Genomic DNA, 16,071 nt, shown 5'->3' with positions numbered 1-16,071 from the left:
CTATGACAATATTCGCTTAAAGTAGCAAAGTAGTGGGTTGTTTTTTTGTTTTTTTTTGTGGAGCTTTTGAGGAGACTTTGGTGTTTTTTTTTTTTTTGGTGGAGCTTTCTTTGCCGGAGCCGGAGCGCGCTCCGTTGTTGGCCGGGGTGTGCGTGCTGCCGCACCGACACACGTCAGTTTGAGTGGGTGAAGGAGGGTGAGAAAGGCACGCAACTGTTCGTGTGGGAGTTGGTGAGCCAACAAGGGCTACTTAATATAGTGTGGAATATGTTGACCGGTTTATTATAGTCTGCTCTCCACTGCATGACAAGGCTGCTTGATTTGTTTTTCTGCCATGGAATAATCCTAACAAGACAGTTTGTAAAATCCGTTTCTCCTCCATTTCTTTCCGTGCTATTTATTGGTAGTTGTCGGTCGTCTTGCTTCATCTGCTGCTTGTCTAAGGCTGAAATAATATAATGGATTGAACCAGATTTTAATTGTAGTGACAATTTATTATTCTGTAGCTGTTTTACCCGCAGGGGATATATATTATATATATATTTTTTTTTTAAATTTTCACTCAATCCCCATAGACCACAGTTAACAGTTCAGTGGACGGTTCATTCACATTTGACAAATGTAAAATGTGTTCATGCTCTGCAGACTTGTCAGTATATATAACTTGCTTCGTACACCATAATTTCACTGTCACCTTCTCAGAAACTGTAGCATGAACACTTAACATGACAGCAAATAGAAAGAGCTAACAGTCCTTGGAGACCGATGTCAACTGGAATTTGCATAAAACAGATTGGCAACAAAAATCCTGCCCTTGTTCAACAGGTCTTTTTCTGTTTTGGTGTCATATTTGTGGAAAAGGATATGTGCAACCATTTTTCACCCCGTTGATACAGTGATGCCTATCACATTGATTCTTTTTTTTTTTTTTTTTTTTTTACAATTCAGGCCTCATAACCCTGTTTTTATTTTTTATTTTTTTACTTACAACTATAGGCCTTTGTCCCATAATCTATATTTCTGTGCATTTTCAACAGCAATATAGGAAGCGAGGCGAGCCGGGGCGAGGGTTATGGCATTTTAAGCCAAGTATGGACTCATTTCAGTGAGAGTTGCACACCAGAAAAGACAATCAGATGAGGCTTTCATTCACTTGCCTGTGCATAAAGCTTGACTGCATGCATGTGTGTGATCTGGATGTTAACATGCGTGCTGGGCCCTCTCTGCGTGCAGCTCTGCGGGGAGGGGTGATGGCGGGTGCTGAGGTCACTGTGTCTTCGGGGGAACTCACGACGGTGAAGGAAGAGGAGGGAGAGCACAGTGGCAACAACCATAAGACTCAAGTCATCCTGCACCTGCAGCCCATCCTGCATGGGTAACACGGCTTACGTAATTAAAGGGCCAATAGATGTTTCACATTTTGCTGTGTCACAAAATAAGCAGGGAAATATCTGTGTTAACGTTTCGATAAATATTTTGCGTCGTAACATTATTTTTCCAAATGCTAATTGTTTGTATTCAGGAAATTGCATGACATCTATGATGTTTATATTCAGTATAATGCTGCCTTAAGTCAAAAATGACCAAATTAAGAATTGTGAAGGACGTAAATAAAATCTAAAAAGGGTAGACATGCAGCAGCTATTCCTAGATTTTGCTGTTGAATAGAAAACTACTAAACTCTCAGGTAGCATGAAATGATTGTTATTGTAAATCTGTCGCCCTCTGCAGGGTAAACGATGACGTTGCTGACACTGGCACGACAGTCTTGGCCATTGAGACGCATCACGGTAGGTGGCACCAGAAACATTCTCTATCATTGCCGACCTGAACCACACAAAATCAACAACCTGTTTAATACAACACACGTATTATGTGCACTAATGAATCTCTCGCAGTGCACTCTTAAGCCGCCCTGTTATGTAACACATTTGAAAACAATGCACTGATGAACCTCCCGGCGTGCAGTGATGGACTTCTTAATTTCATCAGCACCTAGGAAGGTGTTGTTGCGAAGGCGCGCTGTGGTCTCGCTGTGGGCGGTCGCGGTTATCTTTTTGTTCTGTAATGTTTAGATGACAGTAAAGCAGAAGGAGAGGAGATTGAGTATGGCTACCCGATCACTTGTGGCGACAGCAGGGCGGTGCTGCTATTTAAGAAGTTTGTGTGCCCTGGAATCAATGTCAGATGTGTAAAAGTAAGTGGTGGATTATTCATTTATTACTAATTTAAAAATGACTTCCTCAGTCAGGACACGTGATTATCTTCACATTTTCTCTGTCACCTCTGTCTTATTGCTTTCTCTTTGCATTTCATTTAAGAGCTTTCCCAAACATAAATTGTGCTGTCTTTTTTTTTTTTTTTTTTACAGTTTAATGACCAGCTCATCAGTCCTAAGCAGTTTGTACACCTGGCAGGGAAAGCCACTCTGAAGGACTGGAAAAGAGCCATCAGACTGGGAGGGGTTATGCTCAGGTAGACTTATGAAACATTAAAGAAACAACTGTCTGTCCTCTTACTCACACCATGATGGAAAGACTGCTGCGTGCTAAGAGCAAAACCTGACTGGCCTTTAAGGCGACATTACTCTGCTGCGTCGGCTGTTAAAGTGTCAGTCTAATGCGGTGAATAAAAGATCCCTCACTCGTGTAATTTGCAATTACGTGGAGTCTGTGAGCGTCTGTGTTTGCCAGCACATTCCAGAGGTAGTCGGTAAGCAGCGTTATCATGGCTGCAGGATCAAATAGCATGCGTGCAAGCTGCCGAGTGATACTTCTCACCTCGTTATCGTGTTTGTACTTGTTGGTGTTACCGTGAGACAATGTGCAGGAGTCAATCGGCAGTACCTGTTCTTTTCACCTTTATTCTTCCACAAGTTATACCAATGGGATTTGTGTCAAACAAACCACTGGAACTGGGAGGCAGTCCTCAAATCCCTCAGCAGCTGCATCGTCAAAAAAAAATAAAAAAAACTTTTTTGGATACCATGTGGTCTCATAACCTGCCTCTCCCCATGCAGGAAAATGATGGACTCTGGCCAGATAGATTTCTACCAGCATGACACCGTGTGCAGCAACACCTGCCGCAGCACTAAATTTGATGTGCTGATCAACAGCACGCGGCTTCCTACGGGTACCTCAGTGCAGCCGAGCCTGTCGTGTCTGGCTCTTGACCCAGTCGGAGGACAGGTGCCTCCCTTGACAGGTAGATTTCCGTTGGCATTTACAGTTTGCCGTTTTTTTTTTTTTTTTTGCTTTCTCCAACAGATGCTCGGGCTGCTGTTGTATCACTGAGATGACACTTTAGGAGACACTTGGATGTCTTTGGCTTGCAATAATAAAACAAGTGATTTCATTTCTTACAAACGGCTTTAGGATTTTCAGGAAAATAATGAATACTGAAATGAACTCAAAATTTAGATATGTACAGGGACCAATAAAAGTATTCAGATGCTTTTAATGATGCTTCAACCACTGAACAGAAATATCAAAATTTAGAGAAGAGCACATTCAGTGATGATATCACTTTTTTTTGTGTGCTGTATTTACTGGATATGTCTGTTTTGTTCCCATTTCAGGAGATGTGCATGATGCAGCAGAGGCAGACGAGCCTTCGGAGGATAAGTTCAGGGCAACAACAGAGTGGAGCGATGGTCCACCACGGCTTGTAAACTCCCCAGCGGCCAATGGATATTCTGCCAAGAGAAAGAGGGATGACACTCCTGGTAAATATAATAAGCCATATATGTTTTCATACATTTCTTGTTGAGTAAGTTTGCTTGTTGAAAAACTTAGCTTACCTGAAAGGACACATACGTCGACGGCTGAGCCTAAATCCCGAGTCTTCTTTTAACTTCAGTTTTTTTTTTTTTTTTTTTTTTTCCGTCATGGTGCCGTTAACATTTGTGCAGAATCAACTGCTGTTATTGGATCAGCAAAACTGATGGCATAAATTCCTACGCAGCAGTAAACTACTCACCTGTAGTGCTCCTCCTCAGTACGTGGATATATACTCTGTTTAGAAGCTTTGCAGCCCACTGGTACACTGCAGTTTTGTGCAGGTCATATGTTTCCTGCCACATGTCTGTTAAGTTATATGTTATAACATATACTGTAAACTGTGGACTCAAGGAAGTTTGATTTACCTCCAGTAATAATCATTTTGTCGTCTGTCAAAGGGCGATGCTGTGGTGGTAAATTCAAAACTGTTTGACTTAATAAGTTTATAGGATATCATGGGGGAGGCACGGGTGCAGCCCGCTGACCTTCATCCCTCAAGAGGCCACACATTTATAAGCCGAGTTGTCCTGCACTCTGTCGATCCCTCGTGTCACACTTCTTAACACCAGTAACTGTTTGACCCCTGAGATACACCGAGCTGATGACCCTGTGAATCTGCAGCTGAGGGATGTTTTGCCATTCCTGCTCACTGTCCTTAAAAAGTTGCTGACCACAGGCAGGCAAAGAGTCATGTCCCTTTATATTACCATTCGACAGCATCTGACATTTCTAAGCGTGGCTTTTTTTTTTTTGTTGCAGGGACCTAAGCTTTGATTTAAGGGCTTTTAAAGGTGACCTGATTAGGCAGCATTCCAGGTGGACTGGAGGAGGTAAAATAGCCTGAGGTGATCTTGTTAATGGCAAATTGCAATGCGTCTCTGCACATGCAGAATTGCTTGTCATTGGGCTTAAAACAAATTGACAATTCTCGGTAAGAGCTCTCAGCTCATAGCTCTACTCCTCTATCTACAGAAATGTCTTGCTTCCTAGTAGTGTACATTTCCCACACGGAGAAATAAATTGATTTAACTCCAGATAGCTGTAAATGGGATTTAGAATAGTTTCGCCAGGCATATCCTATTTATCTCGACACGCATTTAAGTAAACACGCATTTCTTGTGAGATAAGGTATCAAGCACCTCTGACATTTTATCACTCTGATGTACTCAATTTCTGTTTCGCTCAGTTTTGTACCGATCCCAAGAAGTTTTTCATTCTCCTTCGAACCTACGCTGCCCTCCTTTCTCTCTTCTCCGAGCACCTCTTTTCTAATCTATTTGCCTACTCTTTCCTGTCTACCTCTATCTCCCGTTTAACATCCTCTCTCCAAGTGCTACACCTTTTTTCCATTGTTTCTCCAACCTTGACATCTCCCGTGTTTCCCTCTTTGCTTTATTACTCTTTCAATGCTTTGCAAATATCCCCTCCAGTCATTTCTCTGCCTCCCTACACCTCCTTATTTATCTCACTTTTTTTTTTTTTTTATTTTGCTGTGCTTTCGCTCTATTGTGTCTTACCTTTTTTTTTATTCTCCAACTCCACAGCCCAGACAGGAATACATTTGTTCATCACCTCTATGATGTTGCCTGTATGACTTTCCCTCATATCTCTGTTGCTCTTTACCATTTTTTAACCCCTCTAATAAAATGAAAAGTCAAACACATGAGCTCTCCGCATACAATAATGTCCCAGTTATTACTGACCTTCTCTAGACGGAGTACTGAGTCTGTGGAAGAGTGTGGCAGACTCCGGGCTGATGGGTGAGGTCCTGTCCGGTCTCCAGACTGAATTGTTAACCACTTTGAAGGGAGTGGAGCTCCGCAGTGAGAAGGACAACCTGCAGCAGACAGGTACGCGCCCACAGTGGCACCTGTCTAACCACTGGACTGTGAAAATCATTTTTAGTTGACGCTATTGAAACGTCAGTCAAATCAATAAATGAAAATCCAATTTCAAAAGGATTTTCAATAAAGGCTCCACCAGCTAAATCTGGTTTGAGATGGATAAAAATGGATTTTTTTTTTTTTTTTTTTTGTGATTTCTAAAACAGCTGAATTTATTGTGGGCAAATTAGTATAGGCTAGTATTAATTATTCAAGCCTCGTAACTGACTTTATATTACTTTGTTTTGTCAGATGCCATTATACTCAATTCCTTGTGTGAGATGTTTGGGCTTTTAGACTCAGTGAAGCAAGCGCTGGACCTGAGGCGCAGCCAGAATGAAGAGAACAAAATCCATAACAGTGTTTATGGTGAGAAAGCTGTCAAAGCCAACATACAGTACACACAGTCATATCCCGGTGGATTGTATTAACTATTATATTGTTTTCACTTAGTGTTGGATGAGTTCTTGGAGGAGCAGAGGAAACAGAGCTGTGATAAAAGCACATCTTACAAAATGTCATCCCTAAAACACCTTCGACCTCAACGTAGAAGCCGGACAAACAGCCACACTCAGGACTTGCTGTCTTCCCTCAAAACAAGCACGGTGATCCAGCCGCTCTCTGTTACCGGTTTATCTGCTGCATCTTACGCTCATCTCTCAGTGAACCCTCAGCTCTTCACACATTTCTCCGCCTTCACCGGGCAGCATCACCATGCCGGAGATGGCAGGACAGACAGGCATGGCCAGAGTGCCACGCCGGAGAGGGAGCATGAGATTAGGGAGACAGCAAACCAGGAAAATGTTCAGCGGCTGGGACGGGAGGGCCACGAGAAAGAGGACACCTCAATGATCCACAAAGAGCCTGGACAGAGGACTGTAAAAGTTCGGGAATGTGAGGAGGTCGAGGAGACAGAAGGCTTGCTTGACATTGAAAAGGTGATTATAGGGAGAAAGGCATCAAAGAAACATAAAAGTAAGTGAGCCAGACGACCCCAGAGGGATTCTGTGGGACTAATGAAGGGAATGTGCCTGAGACTAAAAGAAGACACAGTGGGGAAACTATTAAAAAACATTACTTTTTCAAACTGCTTATTTCTTGTACGCTCACACTGTATATTTACGGTGGTTACTGGAGTTGTGGTTTCTGCTGTGGAGTTTCAGGCACAGATTTGTTCATGCAACGAGGTTTTAAATGACAAAAAGACAAATTTAGATGGGTTTTTCTGACATTTTATCAACTCAAAACACAATAGAGTCAAACTCACCAGTTCATGACGTGATTAGTCGACTGCCAGAAAGTTAATCTGCAATTGTTGATACAAAATAATTTATTTTTTTAAAGCAAAAATGACAAAAATTCACTCTCCCCAGTTCTCAAATGTAGCTGGTTTGAACTTGCTGTAGTCTGACCTGTGTGCTTGGGACTGTTGGTCAGAGAAAATATACCGAATTTTGCAATATAAAAATGTCACTTTGGGCTCTGGGGAACTGCAATGGGCATTTCTTTTTCAACTATATGCTGATATTTTATTGACCACAAACAGCTAATTAAGAAAATGATCTTTTGTTCATTTGATAATGAAAATAATCACGAGTATCTTGCCAGCCTAAAACCCAGGGCTCTCTCTTGTCTGTTGGATATAGTATTAGAAACCCGGGTAGCTGTGACAGATCTTTGTGTAAATATTTATAAAGTTTAGGCTAAAGACTCCTTTCTGAAGTCTGTAAATATAATATCTAATTTTATCGTACAGTCTGTGGTGACTACCCTTTCCCTTGCCTAAACGTAGCTGACAACTTTTTCACTAAGTCATGAATATTTCTTTTCTCATATTTTTCATTTGAAATACCTATTTTGTCGAGTTAAACTTGTGTTTTAAGTTTTACATTATTTGAATTTTGTGAAATATGTCTCACTCAGGCTTGTATTGCCTTTGACCTAAGATCTATGCACCAGACCTCACTGCCTGAAGAAGACAATGTCCTTCGTTTCAGACAGTGAAAACAATGTATAAAGTAATAACTGTGACTGTTGACGTGCTGTTGCTTTATACAAGGTACTGTGTACTAACATGTGCTGCAAATACAGAACCTTTTTTGTTTATTATCCCTTTGCAATATATAAAATATAAAAGGAAAAAAACACGTTATACGCATAAGGGTGTGATTAAAAAGGGCACTGAAGTCCAACATGACCTTGTACAATAGTGAACACATTTTAAATAAACATTTTTATGTTTGAAATTTGATCAAAAGCCGTGTTTAAGGTTGTATTCAAGAGCTGACTTCACAGCACTCAATTTATCGATTCTTTTTATGTCAGGTTGTTGATGAGAATTGCAAAATGCTGGTAGATTGCTGACTTATTGACAGTGCAGATAGGAAGCTGATAAATTACACATACAGGTTGGTTTTTATCTGAAGTTTCTTGTTGGTTTTAATCAAAGAGGTTTCGTTCATCTCTTCATCTTGCTCACTGTCAGATAGTGCTACCCTCTGATGTGAATACCTGGTACCTCAGTTATCGTCAAAGAACAGAAGTTAATAGGAAATTCAACATGACACATGACAATCACTGATATCAAACAATCTTTTTTTTTAAATTTGACAGCCAATGGTCTTTTTCTTGTGTGAAGTCATTGCTGGATGTGTTTGACCATCCTTTAAAGTTTCAGCTCACAGATAAAAGCGTGATGGCTCGCCTTTGACAACTTCTCTCAGCTATGTTGGTATGTGATTATCAATTCATGCACAACACTGCCTGTGCAGATGTACTGGCTTGCGAGGGGTTATGAGTGGCAGCTGATAAAATGCCTTTTAATCATAGTGCAGCTCTCAACATCTCTGCTGACACCTGTCCTGTTGTTGGATCGTATCTTGCAACATCTTATTAGGTTTACTGCAAATGATCATGCAGTTGAACACATTCTGGAACCAAAATACTCCCTTGTAAATAAATTACTTCTCTCTGCCTTGAATACCAGGGCACACAAAGTCTGCTATGCATCAGGCAGGTGTAATTACAGGTGATAGCTCGACACATGTTGTGCTCCTTTGGTTAAATTAAGTAATTTGCAGAGCAATGCATCGTTAATCTGTCATTCAGGTCTAACAACATTAGAGTCTGTAAAGTGCTCTCATGTAGGAAGCCTTAGATGCGTCTATTTGGCTAGCCCTAATTTAATCCACAGCTTTGTGGTCACGCGCAACAACAAACTGAACGATGAATAGCCGGCATAATGGGATCTTGATCCAATTGGGAGTCCTGGAGCTGCAGCTGAATGTGTCGGCCGTGTCGTGTTTTAACATGGAGGGGAGTGGCTGCCACATCACCTCTTGCGCAAGATATTTAATTCCAAAGGTGAATATCAAAACCCTCGTAAAGCTGTAATCAAATACCAGCAAATGCTGTGCATCATGGGAAGAGTGTCCAATCATTTATAATCAAATACACAACTCTAAGGTTTTAACGAGACTGTGACATGCCATTCAACCTGGAAAATATGTATATATTTTAAAGTCACTGTGACTTTCCAAGTCTTTTTTTCATGTGTCATGTTCTTACACCTGCTCCGTCGTTACATTGAACTTTGCACATGACATAGCATCCGTGATTTTTTGATTTGCACTGTTTCTCCAACAAACGGGAACATCTGTGGGTAGAGAAAAGAAAATGTACCCACATCGAATGCAAATTCAAAGCACACGACTTGACAGACTATCTGGAGAAATATGCTTTGCATCTGTCAAGGGGAGGTGTGAAGGCAATGCTTACCTGTCTGAATATATTAGTCCCCTCGGCTGTAAAACAGCAGTGAACATGACAAAAATCTCTTTTTTTCTAGTGAAAGTATGTATAACTGGCTTTTATTCGACCTCAGACAGCTGATATGACTTCAAAACATGAAAATAATTTATGACGTATACAGCAGAAGTGACATTTTAGTTTAAAACCACACCTGTACATAGTGATGGGCATGTAGCTGGCTTCAATAAAGACATTTCTCTGCATTGCTGTCAGACACCTGCTCCTGTTGGCTATACCTGTGCTGCTGGGTAAAGAGTAATGAAGGTGAAGTAATTTAACAGAAATAAATGGATGAAAAGTCTCAAACTTTTTGAAATGTCCGGGCCTCCTGAACTGCCTAACCCAAATCCCAACCCCAAACCTTAACTTGTAATGTAAGCCTCATTCTAAGCTTCACCTGAAAATCCAGTTTAACCCCTCAGATGTAACTTTGAAGAAGTAAGGACAGGCTCAAATTGGCCGACGTTTGAATACCACAGTGACCTTGCTGCATTTAGCCACTTGGAGGCGCCCGGCTCATACTTTGAATGTGCACAGAAGTGGAGGCTGGGAGGGAAAGTGGGCCCGAGGAAGAAAATCTCTCCCCTGAACTGTTTACCCTGACGTCAGTTTGCAGAACTAGCTCTGCCCTGTCTCCCTCAGTGTCTCCGAAACTCCTCTCAGTCAGAATTGGGGGGGGGAATTGATGGGCTCCGCTCTGCTACTTTCACGTCCGGATCTCTCGGAGTGAATGCACATTTAAAGTGGACTAAAACACCTTAACGATGAACACCTGCGCCTTTCTGCTGATTTTGACTGTCCAGATCTACGCCGATGGCATCGAGGGGCCAACAGGTAAGACACTTACTCATTTCGATCTCCTAAACGCTGCTGGGAAGTTTTTACTCGCGGATGAAACTCTTCTGAAAGCGAAAGCGGAGCGAGTCTGGTTAAGATGCCAACTTTGTGCTCCTGTTCGCAAACACGCTGTCGCATTTATCTGCGGCTTTCTGCCCCTTCCCATGACTTACTGACGGGGCATTATTAGCCCTCCCATCAGGGATAACAAACAAATTAATAACTTTGGAAACTGAAGCACCAAGTTTTCAAAGTGCCTGCAGAAAAAAAAAAAAAAAAATGTTGGTTATTAAGGTCGACTGCATCTGCGTGAGTGTTCCGGGAAAAGGCTCCCATTTCCCAAAACAACACAAGCCACTGCGCTACGCTGCTCCTGCCTTTGGTTATCGCCAGAGCACATTTAAAGGCGCCAGGTAGTCCAAAAGGTGTTTGACATTGTGCTTCAAAGTTAGACATTACTCCATTCAGAGCGACAAAATTGTCCTTTTAAACGGCAGGAGCGACTGTCGCACCACATTTCGGCGATTTTATCAATATTTGTGAGCACCAGTCTCTCGTATCCCCCACAGCCTGAACCAATCTGCGATGACATCCAGAGACTGAAACCTGGAGCTCCTCCTGAACGCCTCATTTTTCACTCTTTAAAAGTTAACACTCTTATGTGGTGCGTGAGATTGCAGTGATTATTGAAACCAAATTGTCACTTGCAATGTGTGGAAGTTGTCAGATCTATTGTTGAAGCTGCTGGATTTTTTTTTTCCCCCCCTCCTGATGTGATGAGCTGCCTCTGGTCTTTTGGGTTGTCAAGCTGCAGAAAGCCCAGAAATCGGCTCGAAATCTTCCAAGATAATACATATTATACACTGATTGATTTTTAAAGAAAGCTTTTACTCTTTAAGGTCCCCTTTTCTGTTTTGCGAACAAATAAACTAGATTTCTTTATTTTTATTTTTTAAATTTAGATAAAAGGATGACATTTATGCAATTTCTGCACCCCCTCTCTCTTCCCCCTATTTAATATTCGCAGTAGTGTTCCAGTAAGATAAATAAATCTTCCCAAAATTGAAAATCAGCCCTATATCAGAGAGGTGGAAAAAGGGACGAAGTGGTGAAAATAAATCTCTTTCAAAGGAATCTGAAAGAGAGCTTTTTCATTTTCATTTTAATTCCTGTTTTCAACATCAGGTTTGATTATTCATTGAAATGTCTCGGTCATTTTATGCCAGGTAATTCCAGTGCTGTATTTGAGGTATTTTTGTCTAAAGCCTGAAATGACTTGGGCCTGTTTGAATTTCTGTCGCACGCATGTAAAATTGTACCCCTGTGGAGCATAAAACCAGGATAATAAGACAGTAGTATTGATAACATTTACACTGCAGGCTGCTCCTACTCCGTATCAAAATGCAACACAGTGCCAGTCACATGCAGGAAGAGATTGACTTGAAATTCTGCCAGTATCTGCATCTTTCTCTGGCACTGCTACTGTTTCCTGAGATGGGAAAACCGACTAAAGCTCAGTATAACACTTGTATGTATAACTCGGTGTGAAAGAAGCAACAGCAACAACAAAGAAAAAAAGAAAAACAACAAACCTGTGCAAGCAGACTGTGTGCTGTCAAGAGCTGAATGGAGCACATCATTAAGAGGAATGGGCTGAGACATATGAAGGATTAAATCACACAGGTAATTAAAAGAGCTGAATGGAACAGCAACGCTCCACTACGCAAACGCTGCGTGAGAGTGTCAACAAAAATTTACATGCTGTCGCTTTTTTAGTTTGTTAACTGGAGTGATGCATACCTCGCCATCTGTGCTTTTACCTTCCCATTAGCCGTTAAAACGGCCTGTTTCTGTGGCATGATCCCCCCCTGGCCGGACTCCCTTCATGCTTCTTCACCTACCTCCATCCTGCAGAAGAAGCTAAGGAGCATTAATGCAGCCTTGACTCCCACAATCTTCAGAGTGCCTCCTTTGATGGATGCTGCCCTTATTGCTGTGATTGCGTGAAGAGCACACCTTCACCTTGAAGGCTTCATAACAATTAAGACTCTGCTCTCCGTGGGGATTTCTTGCCCTTTTCACCTGATCTAATCCATATTTTCCATAACTCTTTCCTGCTTATGTTGGGGTCAGTCCAGGCTGTCAGTTCACGGGAAGTGAAATGATTAGAGGCTACGAGGTATGCAGACTGCAGTGTGGTTGACAAGAAGGAAAATAAATATGACATATTATTTTTAAGCACAATGAGACAGGAGACATGAGAGTCCAGTTTTCTGTGCTTTTTTTCATGTTGTGAAACCCAATCTGACACTTTCACTCCTCTGTTGTCTCTTATGGGACTAGAATGGATGTTCACTTACCATCTGTCTCCTCTATAAGCAGCGAATGTTGTCAACTGAGTGGTGTCATTATCCCGTGTCTCATGAGTCATTTCCCAGTTTGATCTAAAGTTCAGGCAGAATATCCTTTTTGCTTATTTCAGTGAATAAGATAACACTTGGATTGAGATGAAAAGGTCTGCGAAGCTCAGACTGTCTAGTTAAAGTATGGCATGGAATGGATAATACTTGCGGGCCTCGAGTATACACTGCATAAACATCAGCAGTAGTATTGGGAAACGTTGTGGAGCTCCACCAGCACATGCAAGCAGAGAGGGAATAGAGCTGCAATGATAATCAAATCAACTTTGTTATTTTTTTAAGCAAAAATGCCAAAAATCTGCAGTGTGAGCTTCTTAAATTTTAAGTTGTTGTGTGTGTGTGTTTGTTTTTTTTTTTAGACATACATGAAAATAAACTGAATATCTTTGTAGTGGACTGTAGGTCAGAGGAAACCAGAAAAGGTGTCACCTTGGGAAGGGGAATTTACTCTTTCAATGACACAAATTTGTACTATTTCCTTTAGAAGCAAATGAAAAGAATAGTCAGCTGGGGGATAAATATATTAGAGAGAAGCCCACATACATTATGTAAGCAGACATTAATAGGTGTGCTGACACAGCAGCAAACAAACATAAGGAAAACACTGACGAGATTAAACAGGATATAGAGAATTAAAAGAGGACTAATCTATTTATTGCCTGACTAAAATTGTTAACATTTACCAAATTCAATTCAAAAGATTTGTCTTACATTACTTAAATATGTTTGCTTTACCAGTTTCTTTATTGCAAATGGTTGTTATTGTTCCATTATTCATCGCACTGTGCCTCTTTGTAGCCGTTACGTATGGTTCTTGAGAGTCCATTAGAGGTGCTCAACACAATAAGCATATGACCGAATGGAAAAAAAAAAAAAAAAGAGTAAAAAATGTAACCATCGTGTAGAAAATGTTGCCTCGCACCACACAGAATCGCGGCAAATCCAGCAAGTGAAAATGTTCCCTGCAGGAGGCAGGCCACCATCTGTGGAAAGCGTGTGAGGGGCAGTGGGGATTGGGCCTAAATCAGGCTCCTGAAAAGACTATTGGATTTCCATCTTTGTGGGATCACGGGCAGTAATTCAGAGAGCAGATGGAAAACTTTGCAATGAGGAGGGAGGGGATTGGAGGGGACGAATTTGGGACAGAGAAACTGGGAGTGACAGAGGGATTCATTCAGCTACATTGTCAGGATGTTTTGTTTTCAGATGAGGCCGCAGCAGGACTTTTGCTGAGCTCGTGTGCGCCGGCTATTCTGCCTTCGTGTGTGTGTGTGTGATTAAACGAGGTGCTTGTGAGAGAACTGTGCTCTGCTGCCTGTGTCTTCTGTCTCTGATCTATTGTAATGTGGAGCTATGTGGATTAGAGCCAGGCCCTGATTGGCTTACTCGTGCCATAAGACTGGAGGATGAAACACATCTATCTATAGTATGTGTTCAAGGAATCCTGCTTCATACCAAGTGTCATGATCGCTTCTCCTTGTCAGACAGAGCGTGTATCCGATGAGGCGCTTCCTCTGTCTTGAGCTGCTCTCATTTCTCATCTTCCGCGTATGGCAGCTCCTTGAAGTTTGTACTTTGCTGAGTGCGCAGAGATTTCCCACTTATCTTGTGGTTGTTCTACTTAATTAATCCTGCTTAATATTTTTGCTGTTCTCTTTTTAATTATCACGTGTTACCATTCTGTTTTCTAAATCAGTCCAAGGTTTGTTTGTATTTTTGTTCAAGGCTCTGTGAGTTGTGCCCCGCTCAGGTGCAAGATTGTTTGCTCTTCAGAAAGGTCAGCTACTGGTTGGGAGTCATGGTTTTTTTGAGGCTGAGAAAGAGCAGGTTGTTGTCTTTGAGAACAGGGCAAAGCCCTAAAGCGGGATTGTTTCCGCTGTGTGCGCCTCCTCTGCCATTTAGCCTGGGCCTCGTCTGTGTGTCCACGCTCCCTCGTCTCAAGTCTCGCCGGCCAACAAAGAGCGCTGAAAGGAACCACTCGGAGGGAAACCAGGCAGATTGGAGATAATTATACATGACACTTATTATCCTGTCAAGGTCTCTTATTGTAAGTGTGTTATTAAGGGGTCAGGACTCAGGACAAGTCCACAGAAACAACAAGTGAGGAATCAAAAAATGAATTTCCTCCCATAGAAAAGGGTTAAATGACCGTGAAACACGAGGGCAACCAGACTCTTGCAAGGCAACAGCTCACCAATACAAGTGAATTGATTCACTTATACAGTCAAACACTTTAGTTCTTCCGTTCTATGTTTGACTGAACATTTGGCAAACGATCGCTCTTTAATTTTTCTGCTGATTTTCTGCCGGGTTCTTCAAATTTAATTTAAGGATATTCCAGTTCTTTTCCAAGCAATGTATGGACCACTCACTTTTTTTTTTATTTGAAAGATGCACTCTGTGATGTATGCTATGAATGTTTTAGCAAATTGATGAAAACAGAGTAAATAACTATACGACGGTGGATCGCCTGGTGAAGCTATAACCTTTGTGAGTGAGTATTTCAAGTTACATTGCTTGATCAACCTCAGCAACTAAATTACAGCCATTGTTGTGACCATTGGTATTTGAGCATTTGTGATTTCACCACGGACCTGATCAGAGAGTGCATATCAAATTTTGTGCACAATTTTTGGGGAACAGAAAGAAGACACACAGAGCTAAATCTGTTGTTAGGGTGTGGTGTGGAGCGACAATTGGTTTGTTGAGGGTGAGAATCTTTTGCGTTTTCATTTGAGCGGGCGTGTTGTCATGTGCAAATGCCATCGTGCAACACTTCAGGTCATTTGCTTTGAATTTTTTCTTGTCGGACGCATCAGAACGTCACAGTTAAACTGGGTGTTGACACTCTAACCCTGGGGGAAAATTCAAAATGCACAACACAAAGAATATCAAAGAAAACCCGCTTGGTGGCTCCTGATGCTCCTTTTTCTTGGACAGTGATGATCTGTCCCGCTTGAAACGCCAATGTCTCTCAAAACACCTCGCCCGGCTCATTGCTTGGTTGCTGTAGACTGTCTGAAGCATTTCAAGAGTCTCTGCTGCTGAATTAATTTGCGCTCTGTGCTCAAGTCCGTGGTGACGTCGCAAATGCTCACGTACAAGTGGTCGCAAAAACATGTATAACTCCGGTGCTGATGTTTTCCAAGTGACATAACTTGGAATACTCTCACACAAGGTTTATAGCTTCCCTTTGCTACGTGCATGGCACAGTGCTGCACTTCGTGTGTGCGCATGTGGTTGTCAGTCCTGTGTTTGGCTCTAAGAGCAGGAAGTCACAATCTGAAGTCTTTCCATCTGAAAAGATCCCACGGTGCTGAGTGACTCAGCCTGCCCTGACAC

The 16,071-nt window shown here is 41.8% G+C and overlaps 2 protein-coding genes across 7 annotated transcripts in view; both read left to right on the top strand.

The window, feature by feature from the left end:
• The first annotated feature begins 220 nt into the window (after nucleotides 1-220).
• On the top strand, nucleotides 221-7,913 carry LOC138617949 (glucocorticoid modulatory element-binding protein 1-like). Of its 3 annotated transcripts, none has more exons than XM_069693346.1 (10): nucleotides 221-356; nucleotides 1,234-1,375; nucleotides 1,732-1,790; nucleotides 2,076-2,197; nucleotides 2,372-2,475; nucleotides 3,020-3,204; nucleotides 3,578-3,724; nucleotides 5,492-5,629; nucleotides 5,915-6,031; nucleotides 6,116-7,913. In XM_069693346.1, exons 2-10 carry the CDS (start codon nucleotides 1,251-1,253, stop codon nucleotides 6,643-6,645), a joined length of 1,527 nt encoding a protein of 508 aa, XP_069549447.1. In that variant the 5' UTR covers nucleotides 221-356; nucleotides 1,234-1,250; the 3' UTR covers nucleotides 6,646-7,913. The 3 variants fall into 3 exon arrangements, with proteins under 3 accessions (XP_069549447.1, XP_069549446.1, XP_069549448.1); XM_069693347.1 differs by lacking the exon at nucleotides 221-356 and adding an exon at nucleotides 1,051-1,089; XM_069693345.1 differs by lacking the exon at nucleotides 221-356 and having other exon boundaries at nucleotides 976-1,375.
• Nucleotides 7,914-10,101: 2,188 nt separating this feature from the next.
• ptprub (protein tyrosine phosphatase receptor type Ub) overlaps nucleotides 10,102-16,071 on the top strand; it is a 162,452-nt gene continuing 156,482 nt past the window's right edge. For all 4 annotated transcript variants that reach the window (XM_069693312.1, XM_069693311.1, XM_069693310.1 and 1 more), the window contains exon 1: nucleotides 10,102-10,306. In XM_069693312.1, coding sequence (XP_069549413.1) covers nucleotides 10,237-10,306 — 70 coding nt within the window. In that variant the 5' untranslated portion in view covers nucleotides 10,102-10,236. The remainder of the gene's footprint in view (nucleotides 10,307-16,071) is intronic.

Source organism: Brachyistius frenatus, unplaced genomic scaffold, assembly GCF_029030835.1.
Source record: "Brachyistius frenatus isolate BFR_SWC_R1_liver_20210118 unplaced genomic scaffold, ASM2903083v1 Contig_14, whole genome shotgun sequence".
Classification (NCBI taxonomy): Eukaryota; Metazoa; Chordata; class Actinopteri; family Embiotocidae; genus Brachyistius; species Brachyistius frenatus.
The sequence above is the reverse complement of the archived record's forward strand: the minus strand, read 5'-3'. Positions and strand labels throughout refer to the sequence as shown.

Excerpts from the sequence above, each read along its gene's own strand:
- LOC138617949 (XM_069693345.1), top strand. The coding sequence starts at position 1,137 with ATGAGGCTTTCATTCACTTGCCTGTGCATAAAGCTTGACTGCATGCAT. Across the intron at positions 2,198-2,371 it reads TCAATGTCAGATGTGTAAAA|TTTAATGACCAGCTCATCAG; the intron begins GTAAGTGGTGGA and ends TTTTTTTTACAG. Across the intron at positions 6,032-6,115 it reads AATCCATAACAGTGTTTATG|TGTTGGATGAGTTCTTGGAG; the intron begins GTGAGAAAGCTG and ends GTTTTCACTTAG.